Consider the following 17,173-nt stretch of genomic DNA (forward strand, 5'->3'; position numbering starts at 1 on the left):
GGTTGGATCTCCCTCTAACTGAGTGACAGTCAGCAGCTTAAACTGCTGGAATCAGACCAGAGAGTTCAGACTGATGCTGAACTGTACATCAGTTAAAAAGACTTATAAGTCATTAAAAACCAGAGTTCATCTCTGATAGAAGCCGGGGATCATGGGTAATATATCCTCTTGCGACCCTTCAGATTTCTTCTCTGACTCCTTAGAGACTGTATTGTAAAACCTATAAGCTCTCATGTGTGTGTGTTTTTGTGTATGTGGTGTGTTGCCTGTTTTGTGTTCCTTTGGCGGATCCACCCTGCGGGACCGAATCAAAGCTTCGACTCTCCAGCTGCGTCTCCACCTCCATCAGAATCTGCTTCCTGTTTTTAAACATGTCGATCGTCGGCCAACTGGCTCCCCGTCCTGTCTGGAGAATTTCAAAACACAGATTTATGATGTGATAAATTCTTCTACTTCTTCCAGTCAAATGGTCTGTGATAGTGTGAAAACAGAGCTGAGGGGTTCCGCCCAGGAGCCCCTGAGCAAGGCACTTACAGGTGAGTGTCACCAGTTTCAAGAATCATTTAGATTCAGCAGATACAGCAGAGAACAGAGGCATGAATTCGTTCTGTCTCATCAGAGATCCTGTGCAAGACTTCACTCAAATATCACTCATCTCAAAAACATCAGGTTTAAAACAAGTTTTCTACAAATGCATTTTGAATTTACCACAGAAAGAAAGTTTTTTACATGCAAAAACTCTTAATTATAAGATTGATAAGTCCTAATTATGAGATACAGATCATTATACTGAGGTAAGATTGCTATATTTTCTCTTGGGTGAATCCAGTGGACTTCTGTAGTTTTCCTCACAAGATTGAAGTTGAACATATTGATAAAAACAGGTGGATGGAAACACACACTCTGCTCTTTGTCCTCGTAAAATACATTAATTAAACAAATTAGTTAAAAGGCTCAACTTTGTGAAGCAAAAGCTTCCCACATGACATGACTTTAATGCTTTATTTAAAAAAAAGATTAGGCCTTAAAGTGCAGTAAAATGTATATAAAATATATAAATAAATAAATATAATATAAATATTATAAAATCTAAGACAATATTGTCAATTTTTGTGTGACTCACAGTCTTTCATACTCTTATTACTAAAACCAATCTGATATCTTTAAATGACTTCTTTTGTAATTTGACCCAAACCTAAAGATGTTCAGTCTGACACTGATGGAAAACCAGAAAATCCTCTGGTGAAACTGAAACCGTTAAATGTTTATTGATAAATCACTTGAATGATTGATTGATATGAATAAATGTACATGTCGATGAAAAGCTGTCAATGTAATTTAACTAATTAAAGCTTTCATCTCCTGTCAACTGACAGAAGGAAGCAGTGTGTGTGTGTGTGTGTGTGTGTGTGTGTGTGTGACTGACAGTTATTGAGAAGTGTATTGATCACTGCAGGTTCCTGTCTCACATTAGTGATGCATATTTCACTCACAGCTGTAAAAACCATCAGGGTGAACCTCAACATCTGGCGGGGGGTGGGGGGTGGGGGTTTATTGGGGACACATGACTGCATTGCACACCCCCCACCCCCACCCCCCTGGAAACACAGCTGTCAGGTTAATGGTTCCCAGGTGAAAGGTTCCCCCCTCTGTCTCTGCTTACCTCAGATGGAATTTCTCAGTTATTTAATGTTTCTGAACTGTTGGAGTAATTCATAATCATAGAATTCATATTAGACAATGAACTAAGATGTTATATTATTTTTAAATCAATTGTGATTTGTTACTTTTTTGCCCTATTTCTTATTATTTCCATTAAAAGACAGAAAAATGGACTGGAACGGAGTCAAGTGAAATTAAAAAAGATATTCAGACATAAAATTACAGACAGAAGTTTCCATTTTCCACATTAGGTCCATTTCTACAGTCAGCCCTGCAGCACATGAACAAAGGACCTTCACTCACTATCTACATTAAAGAGTCAAATCAACAGTGGGCAATAGAGTCCTGCAGTGATGATGTGTTTCTGTAGTCCAGACCTGAAGTTAGCTTCAGCCTGGTTCCCTCCACAGAAAATCAACAGTGAGCAGCTAAAGTTTCTGATCCTTCAGGTTTAGTTGATCAGATCATCTTCACAGATGAACACCACTGTTCTGATGTTTGAAGTAAGAAGCTAATGTTAGGCTATAAACCAACTACACCACGGTCACATGACGTCAACGTCTCCACCACTAAGCTTCCAACTGGTCATTTCATTTAGCTCTGAGCTCTTCTACAAAAGCCTTTCTTCTTAGAAAGTTAGTGAGAGTTTGAAAGAGCGTGAGTAGAAACACAACGAGGCTGTAAAGGTGGACTGGTGAGTAGATGGGTTTTCATGTTAACGTCCCCGACAACCTCTGTAGTCTCGTTTAGACACTCGTTAGCAACCGCCTTTTTTAAGACACGTAAAAGCTTCAAACATCAGGAGTGGGGGATTTACTGACCCATTTTATGTCGGAGAATCAAACCTGAAAATGTCTTGAGCTTGTGTTAAAACCACAGACCTTATTTACATTTAACCAGAAACACACTGACTCTGGGATGAGGGAACAGGAAGAGCTAACATGCTAACATGCTAACTTACTTCCTGGTTTTAGGATCAGTCATGCACCACTCTTTAAAACCTTAAGAGACCGCTCTGTCATCCCACTGGTCGACGTGGAGGAGCACGTCATAGGAGATCCAAAAAACTCTGACTTGCTGAATTTTTCATTGAGGTGTTGCAGGTCATCCCCGCTGTTCCAGGATTAAGGCTTGTTCATCGTTTTCGAAGGTCACATTCAGGCCCAACGCAGGAAGTTTGTCGACCACTTTGTGTAAAAATCAGGCTGAATATGTGTGTTCACACCAACATCTGCATTGTCGGCCTCCTCATTGATTTGATTTGGGCCGCTCTGTTGATGTAGCATGGAGTATCTCTACTAGTATCTGAGTTTTCTGGATCCTCTGTTCCTGAAACAACACGCAGGACCTTGTATTTTCTTTTAAAACTCTGCTGTTTTCAGTCTGAATGCCCAGTGAAAACTAACTGAGGCTGGCATGAGAAACACTTTGGAGTATTTGGGTCATTTTGTTTAATTGGTGTTGAAGTAACTTGTGGTCATTTTCGCCCATAATGAATACAAAGCAGATGTGGTTTGGTTTTCAGATAATGATTAAGGACGATGGGAGCAGCTCCATGATGAAATGAAATGGTTTTTCAGGGAAACAGTGAAGTGGTCACGGCGGTTAGAGCTGCAGTGGAAAAATAAAAGGACGTGGATACGAGCGAGGTGGCGGCGGTGTGGTGGTTTTTTGATTTGATGGACAGTAATGGGCAGAGCCGTATGCTCATCGTTTGGAAACGTCCTCCCAATTCTGGTAATGATGCATGAGATGGAGAGAGCGACGGTGGTGATTAGGCCGACTAATAAAAGCAGCTGAAAGGGAGGAATGAGCTTTGAACGGGTCTGTAATGGGATGGATCCAATTTAGCAGAGGAGCCGGTGCCACGAAGTGAAGAGGTTTGTTCCATCATGAGGTTCAGTGTCTGACAGAAGTAAATGACATGACAGCTGGTAGCAAAAGTCAGAATGAATTATGGATTTCTGAAAGACAGCAGGTTAACTGATGTTTTAATCTTAGAAATAATGTGACCTTTTTTTCATACTCCAGTCCATTAACGTTAATGTTACCTTCTAACTTTCTTTCTCTGCTTGTAAATACTATAAATCAACAGCTTTGTCAACAAAACATGTCAGATTACTGGGTTTTCCTCTTGAATCAAACATTCAAGCAACATTATATCAAAGGATAATTTTTGTTTTTCGATAGATAGCACCTTTTTCTGGAGATATTTGAAGTAATACTTAAAGTACTATTGTATCGTGTTGTTCTTTCTGTACTGGGTTGTTGTCTTTTAAATATCCTGTCTGGCATACATAAATGAGTGAACTGAACTGATGGACGGGCCTCATAATGTGACATAATCTAAGAACAGCAATGTGGTGTCGAAGTCAAAATGTTTTGCCTGGTGTAACGTCTCCTACGACGAGTTCCTTCGTGTTGACCAATAGGACGACAGAGCGCTCTCTTTGGGTTTTATCGTCATTCTCTTGACAACGTATTTACAATTTCTGACAACACAGGGCGTGAACATGAGCTATATCAGTCAAACTGTTTCCTCACATGGGTACTGTAGGGGACCTGGAACTATGTCTACACCTGAGCAGGGACAATAGGTGTTTCACAGATTAACGTCAGCTCTGTCTCAGTGATGCTGCAGCCGACTGAGCTGCTGTTGATACAGCTGAGGCCGTCTGAAACACAGCTGGTGTCGTCTTAATGTAAGGATGTTGGTTTGAGGAGGAAACCCTGCTAATAAAAAGTTTTCCCTGTGGTGTGATTACATGGAGGAGTGTTGTTTCAATCCCCCACCTCACACAGTGTGACAGGCTGTAAACTCACCTGGCTGTTGTTGTAGAGGATGATGAAGATCATCGGCCTCCAGGCAAACTATTCACCTCCAGCTGCCGACAGAAATCTGAGAAGATGAGAGGAAGGAAATGTCTTTATCCACATCTGTGTACACAAACATAACAAACTCTGACAACAAGCAGAGGAGGAGGAGGAGGTGGAGGAGGAAGAGGAGGAGGAGGAGGACTGGTGCTGCTCAGATGACACAGTTTTCCCGACACTGACATCTGTGTTTAAAAACCCTGTTTTGGCTCGTTGCCCCCGGCTACCGGTCGGGTCCTCTGTGATGACCTCTGAGATCCTCCAACTCCCACAATCCAACATTCCTCAGGCAGGTTTCTGGGCTGCCGGGCAACCGAAGTATGACTCTGACTCACTGTGAGTCTTTCTCCGACCTGTGGAAACTACATTTTCATTCACAGGATAAAACATTGATTAAAAAATAAAATCAGTGCTAATTTTAGAACTAAACTGTTTTTAAGTTGCCAAAACAATCTTTATTAGTGGCGGTTTCTTTTCTCAGATTGTGTCATTTTACTGTTGTAGTTGGAGCTCATTTTTTACTTTAATGCACAGGACTGTGGCTGATTATTTTCATTAATGATTAATCTGCTGATTATTTTTTAATTAATCAACTGATTGTTTCATTAAAATTCTGAATATAGTGAGAAATGCACATCACAACAACTAATTATTACATTTTTTTCATGTAAAATTCTAAACCCAGGCATTTTTTGGGCTTTTACTATGAAAAATCTGCAGGAAATAATGAGTTACGTTGACAGTTACTAACAGTGAACAAAAATACATAAAAGAAGAAGTGATTTAAAAACTGTTTCTGCTACAAAGAAGCGTATATTTGAATTGTTGGAGTGCAGGGACCAAGCTTTGTCTATATATCAAATGAAACTAATAGAGTTAAAATCAAAATGGTTGAACCTCTGAGGAGCAGGAATGTGCTAGTGTTGAGAAAATCTAATTAAAGTTTTTTTGATAAAGTGTGATGTTGGTTCTCAAGTCGTCCAGTTATCTTTTCTCTCTGCAGCAGACAGAACAAACTGACGTCACCGTCCCTCTGGCTCAGCTACTTGTGGGGTAAAATTAAAATATATGGACATTGCCATCCAGAGTTAAATTCCAACCCTGCAGTGATGACAGCCTGCGGCCTGTTGCTCTGCCAGCAGCAACACTGACATCAGTCAAAACAAACCAGAACTTCCATATGTTGGTCGTATAATTCGTTCTCTCTCTTTACGGCTTTTCACAGCTCACATGTGTTGACGAAAGAAAAAATGTCAGAGGTTCGTCTTTACTGAGTGAAGGAAACATGAGGAATGACCTCCTCATGTGGAGGTGTCCGACTACCTGTTTCCTCTTCTTCCCTTCAGGAGTAACAGGATTCAGCTGGTGAAATCAATTGCTCTGTTTTTACAAACAGAAAAACAAACAGCGAAACTACTGAATCCAGACGTGGATTTTCACAGTAGAAGCATAAAAGTGTTAAAGAGAGAGAGTCTTCCATCAAAACTTTACCCATCAAAAACTAAAGTATAAGTTGAACTTTAGCTGTTGCATCAAAAAAACTCACTTTAAAGGTATTATATGTAAGAATGTGAAGCAGTATAAGTTGCTTTTTTATTGCCAATGTGTGAACGAATCGTGACGTAATTTAAAATAAGACCTTACAACAAACAGTGTGCAACACTAGCTAACATTAGCTTAGCTTAGAAATTGAGTACACCAACGTCAACAAACGACTGGTTCCCAGCACAACACAGACTCCAACACAAACTCCAATAAAAAGTTTTATCTGGTGAAGCTTGTCTGTACAAACAGGAACTTGAGCGACGTTACAGGAAAACAAAGGTCAGCATTGACAGGGTGTTTGATTCAACCTTTGTTTGGTTTGGGGATCAAAACCAACTCCAACCTCTTTCTTCAGGTAAGCTAGCATGACTGCAAAGCATGTATCATACACTGTGATACTGTGGTTTTGTGTTCGCTAACATTAGCTACCTACAGAGAGACACCAGTGTCGGTAATAACAACAGTTTTCTGGACCTTTTCAGAGTGTTTTCATTTGTGTCTTATGACAGACGTTAGCAGCTCACCTGAGCTTTACAGTTTGTGAAAACACCAACAAAAAAGTCAATTTCACTGTTCTGCATTTCCCAAAAAAACTAGACAAATTTGCTTCTGTGTTTTAAACAAGTGTTTTGATCAGACAGGTGTGAATGTGGAGGTTTTTAAGCTGGTTTTTGCTTTCATAAATAAAGTTTTCACATCTAAAAGAAACAGTGTTAAGACTTTAATTTGGATGAACTTCCCCGTTAACTCAAGCAAACTTCAGCATCGTCTTCATCACAGTGACACGACCCGGTGTGTTTCTCTCTGTATGAAGTGACCTGCGTTCACCAATGTTTGTCTTATTCTGTCATCTTCTGTCTTTACTTCACTGCAGATGTTCACGGCACTCTACCAGCTGAGACGTTTGTTTCTTCACAGCGTGACACAGACAGAGACAGTTTGATCCTGGACCTGGATCCTCAGACCTGCTGACAACCTGACATTTCCTCCAACCTGGAAAGAAAACTCATGACATCGAATCCTGGCAGCAGTGACAGGATCAGACTGAGTCGCAGTGTGGAAACCCATGGACTCCATGAACATCAGGCAGGTGTCTTATCTGACCAGAGAGACGATGAAACAGGGAAAAAAAAACAGGATGTTCATTGTTCTGGCTGAGGTGGAATATCGCTGTCACAGCAGTACAAAAATCTGATTTAATGGTGAGGCAGACAAAGAGAAAGAGAGAAGGGGATAAAATAAAAGTTCAGTGGAAAAGAGAGGGCAGTGAGCGTCTGGCAGCATGAGCGTGTAAATCGGTGCTAATCCGTTCCTGGGACTTTTAAAGAGGAAATTATGTCTGATTTTTCCTCCCCCATAGAACAAAACCATCACAGTTCATCTGCAGGAGACTGAACCTGAACTACACCGAGACTGAGCAGGTTTTTCTCTGTGTGAGGTCAAATTTGCTTTACAGAGTCAGTTTGTTTGAGTCGTTTCTTCGTAGTAAAACAACAACAAAGTAAAATAATTACACTTATTATTCTCTGATCATTTCTACGAGCTGAGGAGGAGTTTACATCCTGCAGTTAAACACAACTCACACATCTTAAATAAAGCTTTCATGTGACTTTGTTTCTTTGTTTCATGGGACTTTGTTGGATGTCTTTGTTGGATGAAAATATCACTAAATGGGCACAAAAAAAAACTGAGAAGGAACATGACTTTGGAAACAGAGGAAAATAACCTGTTTCCTAAGATATTCAGCTATTTTTGTGTGTGTATGTATCCACCTCTGTTTATTCCCTCATCCTTTTGTTCCTCTCTGGCCTTTGTTCCAGTTTGGTTCTTCACAAAACGACTTGTCGGAAAAACGTCGGGAAGCGATTGGGAAACTCAGGATGCAGAACTGTCGTCGGATTCGTTGATGAGTTTTTCATCTGAGGCCCGAGAGACGCACAAAGACGTCACACACACACAAAAACACAAACATGGCCGTCGTCCTTGTGGCCTCCAGCTGAGAGGCGGGCTCTCAGCACACAGGCCTCACTGTGTCTATAAAGACTTTTATTCAGGAAAAGACAAACTGTTCTCTGTGGTTTATAACAGCGACTGTAAACCTGCTCCATCATTTTCCATTTTAAACCGTTTGCTCTAATGTGAGTCTCTCTGCAGCAGAGCAGTGATCACACTGTAGTGTCAGACAGATGGTATGAGGAAACACAGTTCTTAGAAAAACAAACTGAATAATGTTACAGTACTAATGTAGCTATCAATATCTATCAATATTTTACTCAGATCCTTAAGAATGGAAGCAGGAATCTTAAAAGGTCATCAAACAAAAGCCACAATCGTCCAGTGCTGATGTTTCTACAGCTGTAGGACTGAAATATATCATTTCACAGTCAGAACTCAAATCTCATCTGTTACTGTGTACATGGTCCTGTTTATATTGTTTATCATTTTGTATATGTTGTTATATATGATCTTGATTTATATCTTGTCTTGTTTGCATCGTGCCTTTTCTACACTGTGAATTTCCCTGCTGTGGGACTAATAAAGGATTATCTTATCTTATCTGTTGGTTTGCATGTGTTTCTGTGTCTGAGGGATTTTTTAAAATCTCCCTGTCTGCATCAGTTTCTCCTAGAAATTATTATGTTTTGTAGGAAAGACACATTTTCTGTTATCTTAATGAAAATATGTTGTTAATTTGCAAATACATTGACGCAGGATGCATCAGTAAAATATTCACATTACAAAACCACTGATCTCACAGCTCAGTCTCCACCTGGAGTGACTCCAGCTTTATGAAACACTTTTCTGGTTCTCACAGCTCTTGGTTCAGGTTAGAGAAAGATCCTGGTCTGGTCTCTTTCCCTAACTTTAACCAAAGAGCTTAAACCACAGACAGACCTGCGGATGTGAACCTTGTCCATCCACCTCAGCAACTTCCCAGTGACTCCTCTGCTGTTAATAAATGAGAACCGTATCTGCTGTTGTAGTTTAGAGGAAATAGACCCAACTTCCATCCTAACAAACATATCGAGTCACAACTTAAAGACACAGCCAGTTGTAATTGTTTGTTATTATCTTTGTTCCCTGGTATGTTCTCAGTTGAGTCGGATGTAAATCTAACCCTCTTGACTACATCTGTTATGATTAATTGAGGCCTCAGTGATCTCACTACACATAAAGGTGTATTTAACAAATTAACCTTCCTGCAGATCCTTCTGTGAGCTACTTTTGTCCACTGAGTTTGTGATGTTTCTCAGTTTCTGATGGAAACAGTTTTTCTTCCAGTCGATAATGAAGGTCAGAGTCGTGTGTTATCTCACATCATTTCCTGCTTTACATTTTCTCTATCTATTCACCTCTAAGCCAAACACTGTTTAATGATAGGTCCGTTTAAAATCACATGTAAAATGTCCTGAGACTGGACTGCTGTCTATCCCATGACATCATGTTATTTGCATTTGCCACTGGCATGCTGGATGTTTATTTGCTCGTTTAGTGAAACTGCAGTGTGTTTACACTGGAAAATATCTGCACATTCACATTCTGTACATTAGTTCTCACATACATTCACATATAAAGCCTCCCTCCGTCTGTGTGCTGCCTCTCATGAGGTAATCAGGAAAAAAAACTGCTGGTTTCAGTCAGATGTTTTTCAGCTCTAATTTGCTTTTCATAAAAAGATAATTCTACTAATTACCAGTGTCTTAAAACACAGTGATAAACAGTAAACAGCAGTTAAAGGGGTTAAAGGAGAGTTTATGGCCTTGGCTGCAGCTTTAACTGTGTTTTTAACGTGTGGTGATGCTGTAGCAGTGTTTCTGTAGGAGACTGGTTATGGCATTTTACGTAATATTCACGCAGCTGAATCTTATTTCATCGACAGATTTCATTGCCTTTAATCGGGTTAACAAGTGCAGCTTTAAATCTCCCAAACCGGAGTCCTACTGTACTTCCTCTGTGTTTTTCTCTCTGAGCAGTGAACTCATGTTTCTGGCCCTCGAACAGAGGCTCTAAATCTGATCCTGTAACTGAGACACGCTGCTGTAAATCCAGACGTGTGTTGATCCTGAGGGGACATCGACTATGGACTTACAAGCTTTGAGGAGGTCGAGAGGAGCGTTAAGCTGCTACGAGCGCCGTCGTAAGTTAGAGACATCTTTAAAACCCTCAACTCAAACAACAGTCTCTCTTTATCAGAAATCCTCCAGTCTTACATTTAAAGTGAGTTGACCATGAGACACATCTGTAGGTCTGATCAGTGGTAACAACAGAAGCTGTGGGCAGGAACAATATCAATATATCAACGTTAAACTCTCAGCTGAAGAAAGAGTCTTTCACTTGGTGAGGCAAAGTCCACTACCTCAGCATAAATAAACAGCTTGTGTCTGGAGTCACTGTGAACTTTTTCTCGATGAAACCAGACCAGGATCTTTCTCTGACCTGAGAGAAGCAGAACTGTTTCATAATGCTGGAGTCACTGCAGGTGGATGTTGGTGGAAAACAAACCTTCAGTATTAACACATCTGTGACTTGACACATAAATTGACAACATATCCTTATTAAGTTAATAACAAATATAATCCAGTGGTATTTATGTTTCATATAAAACATTTTTCTGTTCACAGACCTGTCAGCAGGGTGGTTGATGGATGGATGCTGTTGGCTGATGGAGTGCAACCTGTGAAAGAAGAAGCTCTGTTTAATGTACAACAGTACTCACAGGGTTGTTAGAGCACCCGCCACCTTGTGAACCACACTGCAGATTTCTAACCACTGTGGACAACAAAGAACTCTTCTCTTTCATCACTATTTTACAGTCGTTTCTTTTGTTCAGAACTGTGCATGAAAATGTTTTTTAAAGCCAAATTCACCTCACAGCCCAGCTTTCCATCCATGATCCTGCTCATTGCTCAGTTTGGTGAGTCCTCTGAGCTGTAAAAAGTGACAGGTGTTAAACTCATCTCCATCTTTGACTCTTGGTGCTAATCAATGGTTTTTCAACTCTTCATTTCCCAGAGTTCACCTGTCAATCAGAGGGACTCAGGGGGACTGTGACTCTACCTTAAGACCCTGTTTACACCTGGTATTAAAATGTGAGCTCCATATCCAGATAATGTTAACACAAGGTATAAACGTGTTGTGATCAGATCTGTCTGACCACTCGTGAGGAAAGAAGGTTCTAACGGTTAAAAGCTCAAATTACTCACATGCAGGTTTTGGTCTGGATGATATGGATCTGATCTCAACAAAGATAACGCATTAAAAAGACCAGGTGCAAAAGCAAAGGCTGGATACAGGGTGTCAGTGATCCTGTTGATGTGGTGTGAGTTTCATTAGGTGGCTTTTATTCCCATGTTATTCATACACTCAACTCATTTGCCTCTCTAATTTTTTTATTAGATAAAAGATAGAAAATAGAAGAATGGACTGTCACTAATGAAGGCTGTAGTGACTAATATGGACCTTTCATTATCGTCAGTAAGTCGCACATTTCTGTTCAATTGGCTTCATTCTTCTTGGGATTTGTCGAAACAAAAGTTTAATAACGGAGCTTTTTGTAAGTTTTACTATTGCCACAAAGCTAACATTAGCATTAACAGAGGAACTCGAGGAAATGCTGCGATCAAACTTCATTCCTTTACTCACCAAAAGCAATGTTTTGCTTCTAGTTCTATCACTTGCTTTCTTCTGCTGAAGTTAGCATGCTAACCAGTTAGCCTCGGCCCAGCCTGCCTGTCTCATTACTTATTGATAGCGACTCACTGAAGAAGTAGCGCTGTTCAGAGACATATTCTAACCTCTTGCATTGTAAACGCGACCATCACCACCACCTGCTCCCAGCAAACAATCAGAGGAAACGTAGAAATAACGACTTTAAACAGACAGGATTTCTAATTAACATTTAGTGATACTGACCAGGTGTGAACTCTGCTTTGTTGTGCACTGTAAACATTTTTCTTTATTGATCTTCCATGAACAATGTGTCAGAGAAAGACAGAGAATGGCGAGAGACTAAGAGAGCGAGTTCTCTCTCTCCAGTGTCTGTCATCAGCTGCAGATTTAAAAGGTGCCGAGTCTCCGACTTCCCGAGGAGGAAAACGATCGTCAGCACAGAGCTATAAAACCAGACAGTGATGTTACACACTGTGACTTCATCCATCACACACACACACACACACACACAGTTAGGATATGATATCATGCTGAGGATTAGTAATCAACTCATTGATGAGTTTCCCTGGCAGACGCTTCACTGTGTGTGTGTGTGTGTGTGTGTGTGTGTGTGTGTGTTTCTTCCATCTGTAGCTTATTCATCATTACTGAAACTAATTATTTCGTCATTATATTAATCGTTAATGTGGAAGAGTCTGATGCGTCTTTCTCTTGTCCTCCATGTTGAGGTGAGAGGTCAGGGGTTTGTTGGACTGGCTTAGTTTGAACATATTATTACCTGAGCAGGTAAAGGTCATTCCTTATTAATGACAGCCACGGTGGAACGGTTAGAAAGAGCCAGCAGAAAATATTCTGGTTGTGAAGACTCCAGTGAAACATTAAAATAGATTATTGAAGCGTAATATTAGAAATTATTTGTGTTGAAATGACAGTAAAGTTAAAGTGAATTATCACCTCAGTGAAACCAGATAACCCCAGATGAGTTTAAGGTGGCTAACACTGGCTACAAACCAAAACCTAACGTAATTCACCTCATACAATGACCCCTCTCAACCAAACGAAAATATATTAAAACTCACCAGAAAGATGTTTGCTGGGAGCATGTGGTGTTGATTTTACAGTGCAAGAGGTTAGAATACGTGTCTGAGCAGTGCTACTTCCTCAGTGAGTCGCTATCAATAAGTAATGAGACAGGCTAGCTGGTTAGCATGCTAACTTCAGCAGAAAAAAACAAGTGATAGAGGTAGAACAACCACTATGCTCCAAAAACCTCTGTAAAACACATACATGAACTTACGACATGAGTGAGAATTTAACTATACATGTAACACGGCAAGACGTCTCCTCGACTCTGGGCTCTTTCTGTAACGCTCGCCATGAACACCACGACACCACACGCCACTTGGCTATAATAATAAAGGGAGTGATAATAATAATAAAATCAAAACTAATAAGCAGAAGTAGTTAAAACAGAATAACAACAGTCTCTGTAATCCACCACTCAGTGCTTACATGCTTCATATTTATCTTCATTCATAGTTGAATAAGGTGGACATAGACTTTCTGAGCACTTCATTAGGAACACCATACTGATACTGTGTAGGTATTATGGCGTGTACAAACAGCCTTATTAACTCTGCTGAAGGAAAATCAACAGCCTCTTCTGTGTTGATGTTCTGCCCTCTAGTGTCCGACACCGGCAACTACAGTCTGACTTCTCTTATTGTATGGAAAGATCATGCGCATGCGCTGGCTTTAGCGCCTGTGCAGAGCGGTTTCTGGGTATAGACCGTCTGCTACAGGAACAGAACATGTCACCCAGGTCTAGATGACAATGAAACTAGTTGTGTTTCTTCTTTGACTACGATTTGTTAAAGATGTCCAGGTTTCAGGAACTTAAAGGTTCGTTCAAACGGCGGCTGCTGACTTCGGTTCGCGAAGATCTGTTCGGACATTTGGAGAGAAAAATATCCGAATATAAGAAGGAGATCGACCGCAACAGAAAACTGATGGATCTGGTTCCAAAACGGCGAAGATCAGGTCAGTTTTTTTTCTCCTGCTGCTGGAAATGTGTTTAGAGTTTCGTTATGTTCTGCTGGATGTGGTTTAAACAGCGGCGAGAATTTGTTTCCGGTCTGCTCCACTAAGTTACTGAGGTAACTTTAGCTCTATAGATCCGATCTGCTCACTGGCAGGTTTCCATGTTTATACATTAATAAATATAGTTTGTTCATACATGGGTAATTACATTTTTAACATCTATCATATAACAATCTAACACAGCCATGTCAAGCTTCAACATGAACTCATGGTTTTCCTCTGTGTGTTTGTGTTTTTCAGTGTGTCCTGCAGACGTCCAGCAGGTGTTGGAGACTAAAGAAGTTTCCCCTGAGCAGCAGGAGTGGAGCTCCAGACTGATCCAGCAGGACCCAGAGCCCCCCCACATTAAAGAAGAACAGGAAGAACTCTGTCTCATTCAGAGACCAGTAGAGGACTGTGGAGGATCAGAAATAGACAGGAAGTTGGATAGAGACTGGCATCCACACCCAGAGAGTAAATCATCAGGCTACTCTGTGACTAGTAAAACATTTACAGTGAAGGGGAATTTAAATGAAGACATGAGCGCTCCTACAAGAGAAGAGGGTAATAGATGCCCTTTTTGTGGTAAATGTTTTGCCAGAAAACCTGGCCTGAAGTGCCACTTGAGAATTCATACTGGAGAGAAACCATTTAGTTGCTCAGTTTGTGGCAAAACATTTACACTAAAAGGAACTTTAAAATCCCACCTGTTAACCCACACGGGGGAGAAACAATTTAGCTGCTCAGTTTGTGGTAGAAAATACAGCCAAAAATCAAGTCTAACAAAACACATGTTAATCCACACAGGAGAGAAACCATTTTGCTCGGTTTGTGGTAAAAAGTTTACATATGAATCAGCTCTAGAAAAACACAAGTTAACCCACAGAGAAGAGAAACCATTTTGTTGCTCAGTTTGTGGTAAAATATTTGCACATAAATCAACTCTGACATCCCACATGTTTACCCACACAGAAGAGAAACAATTTAGTTGTTCAGTTTGTGGTAAAAAATTTGGACGGAAACCACTTCTAACATCCCACATGTTTACCCACACAGAAGAGAAACTATTTAGTTGTCCAGTTTGTGGTAAAAAATTTGCAACTAAATCAACTCTAAGAAAACACATGGTAACCCACAGTGGGGAGAAACCATTTTGTTGCACCGTTTGTGGTAAAAGGTTCGCATATAAAGCAGTTCTAAACACCCACATGTTTCTACACACAGGAGAGGAACCATTTAGTTGCTCAGTTTGTGGTCATAAATGTGCAAACAAATCAAATCTAACAAGCCATATGTGGACCCACACAGGAGAGAAACTATTTAGTTGTTCAGTTTGTGGTAAAAAATGTGCATATAAATCAGGTCTAACATATCACATGTTAACTCACATAGAGGAGAAACCATTTAGTTGCTCAGTTTGTGGTAAAAAATGTGCACACAAAAGAATTCTAAAATGCCACATGGCAAGCCACACAAGAGGGAAAACATTTAGTTGCTCAGTTTGTGGTAAAATGTTTCAGCATCTATCATATGTAACACAACATATGGTAACACACACAGGGGAGAAGCCGTTCAGTTGCTCAGTTTGTGGTAAAAAATGTTCACTTAAGTCAAACCTAACACAACATATGTTAACCCACACTGGGAAGAAACCATTCAGCTGCTCATTGTGTGATAAAAAGTACACAGTCAAACGAAGTTTGAAAGACCACATGCAACATCACACAGGGGAAAAACGCTTCAGTTGTAGTGTTTGTAACAAAAGATTCAGTCGGCGAAGTGGCCTTAAAAACCATAAGTGTATTGGTGAGTCCTCACAGCTTCATCAGAGTCAGACTGAGGAGAACAGAGAGGCAGAGCCTCCGGCCAAAAGCTCAACTGAACCGATGGAAACAGAAGCTGATGGAGAGGACTGTGGAGGACCAGAACCAGTCAGTAACTCACATCCAGACTGAAGAGAAACTATGTAGTTGTTTAAAAGAGAAATCTGAAATTCCACATACCACTTTACACAATTATGGACAATCCCTCCACAAGTCTTTGGACGATCTCAGGAGCAGCTTTAGCAACAGACTCATTCAACCTGACTGTTTGAAGGAGCGATACAGGAAATCGTTCCTGCCTAGTGTCATCAGATTGTACAATTCATCTGGCCGGTTTAACCTGACAACATAGAACTGCACTGTTTCAATCTTTTAATTCCTTAAATCTACAAACTGCTTTGCACACATTCAGTTACACTCCCGTCATATTTTAAACATAAATGCTACACACTGTGACTACCACTATCAGTGTTACTCCCACCAGCATTACCAATCAACTGTTGCTATAAGACTTTTTTGCACCTTATAAGTAATGGTTTCTTCTATTTTTGTGCATATATTTTATTCCAGTTCTTGCTACCTTTTTGTTTATTTTACTCCTACTTGTTGAGATGTTTGATGAGCAGCAGGATTGTTGTGAATCGACAGATTTTCCCCTTCACATCTCTTTGGACTTTGTGTTGTCTATGAAATGTAATTAGTTTGTTTTCATGGAATTATTTTTTCATATTTTAGTCAAATAAACGTCTAAAATGAACATTGATGTCTGTGTTTGTCTTCTTCTCTAACATTAAATAAGAATGGTAAAACAGATTAGCTCTGATTTGACACAGTATTTTATCATGGGGTCTCTAAGGTGTGAAGCTTTGGAGAAGCCTCCCGACCCCCGCTGTGAAAACCGACACCTCAAGCCTACACCTCAAGGGCCTCCATCAAGTCAGTGAGAAGACAGACAGAGCTACAGACATCAGCCCGTGAGGAACAGGAGAAAAGACACAACAACATTGTCATGTCTTATGTGGCAGGACTAGACTAGACCCAACACCCTTAGACAGACACTGGTTCATCCCAAGCGCAAGTTGAGTAACCATGTGTATGCTGTACAATGCAGGGAGAAATACTCAGACCTGTACATAGGTGAAACCAAACAACCAGTCCATCTTTAAACAGAGGTGGCGGCTTACGACACCAACCTTCACCTACAACGCAGTCCTGAGATCCTTACCCAGGAGATTTAACCCCCATTCACACCTTGAAACAAGTGACCCTAACGACTCACATGATGTCAGGGCGGGTCAACGACTCCCATAACCATCCACCAGAGGTTAAATACCTGGGACTCCCCAACCAGTTTTCAGAACTGAAGAAGGCTTTTGGATAAGAGGTGAAACGTCTTCAAGAAACCTAAAAGAAGTCCAGTTGTCTTCAACTTCAGCCCTTAAGGCTATCATGACCTGGATGACCGAGAACCTACACAGACATTAGAAAGAGAGACTTTTATTCTGAAGGCCAGGGAAGTA

The 17,173-nt window shown here is 40.5% G+C and overlaps 1 protein-coding gene across 1 annotated transcript; it reads left to right on the top strand.

Annotated features, from left to right (window-relative positions):
* The first annotated feature begins 13,516 nt into the window (after window positions 1-13,516).
* Window positions 13,517-16,410, top strand: LOC108891236 (gastrula zinc finger protein XlCGF57.1-like). Its single transcript, XM_018688347.2, has 2 exons — window positions 13,517-13,791; window positions 14,092-16,410. The coding sequence occupies exons 1-2, from the start codon at window positions 13,629-13,631 to the stop codon at window positions 15,783-15,785; spliced, it is 1,857 nt and encodes a 618-aa protein (XP_018543863.1). The 5' UTR covers window positions 13,517-13,628; the 3' UTR covers window positions 15,786-16,410.
* The last annotated feature ends 763 nt before the right edge of the window (window positions 16,411-17,173 follow it).

This window comes from Lates calcarifer, linkage group LG3 (genome assembly GCF_001640805.2).
Source record: "Lates calcarifer isolate ASB-BC8 linkage group LG3, TLL_Latcal_v3, whole genome shotgun sequence".
NCBI lineage: Eukaryota > Metazoa > Chordata > Actinopteri > Centropomidae > Lates > Lates calcarifer.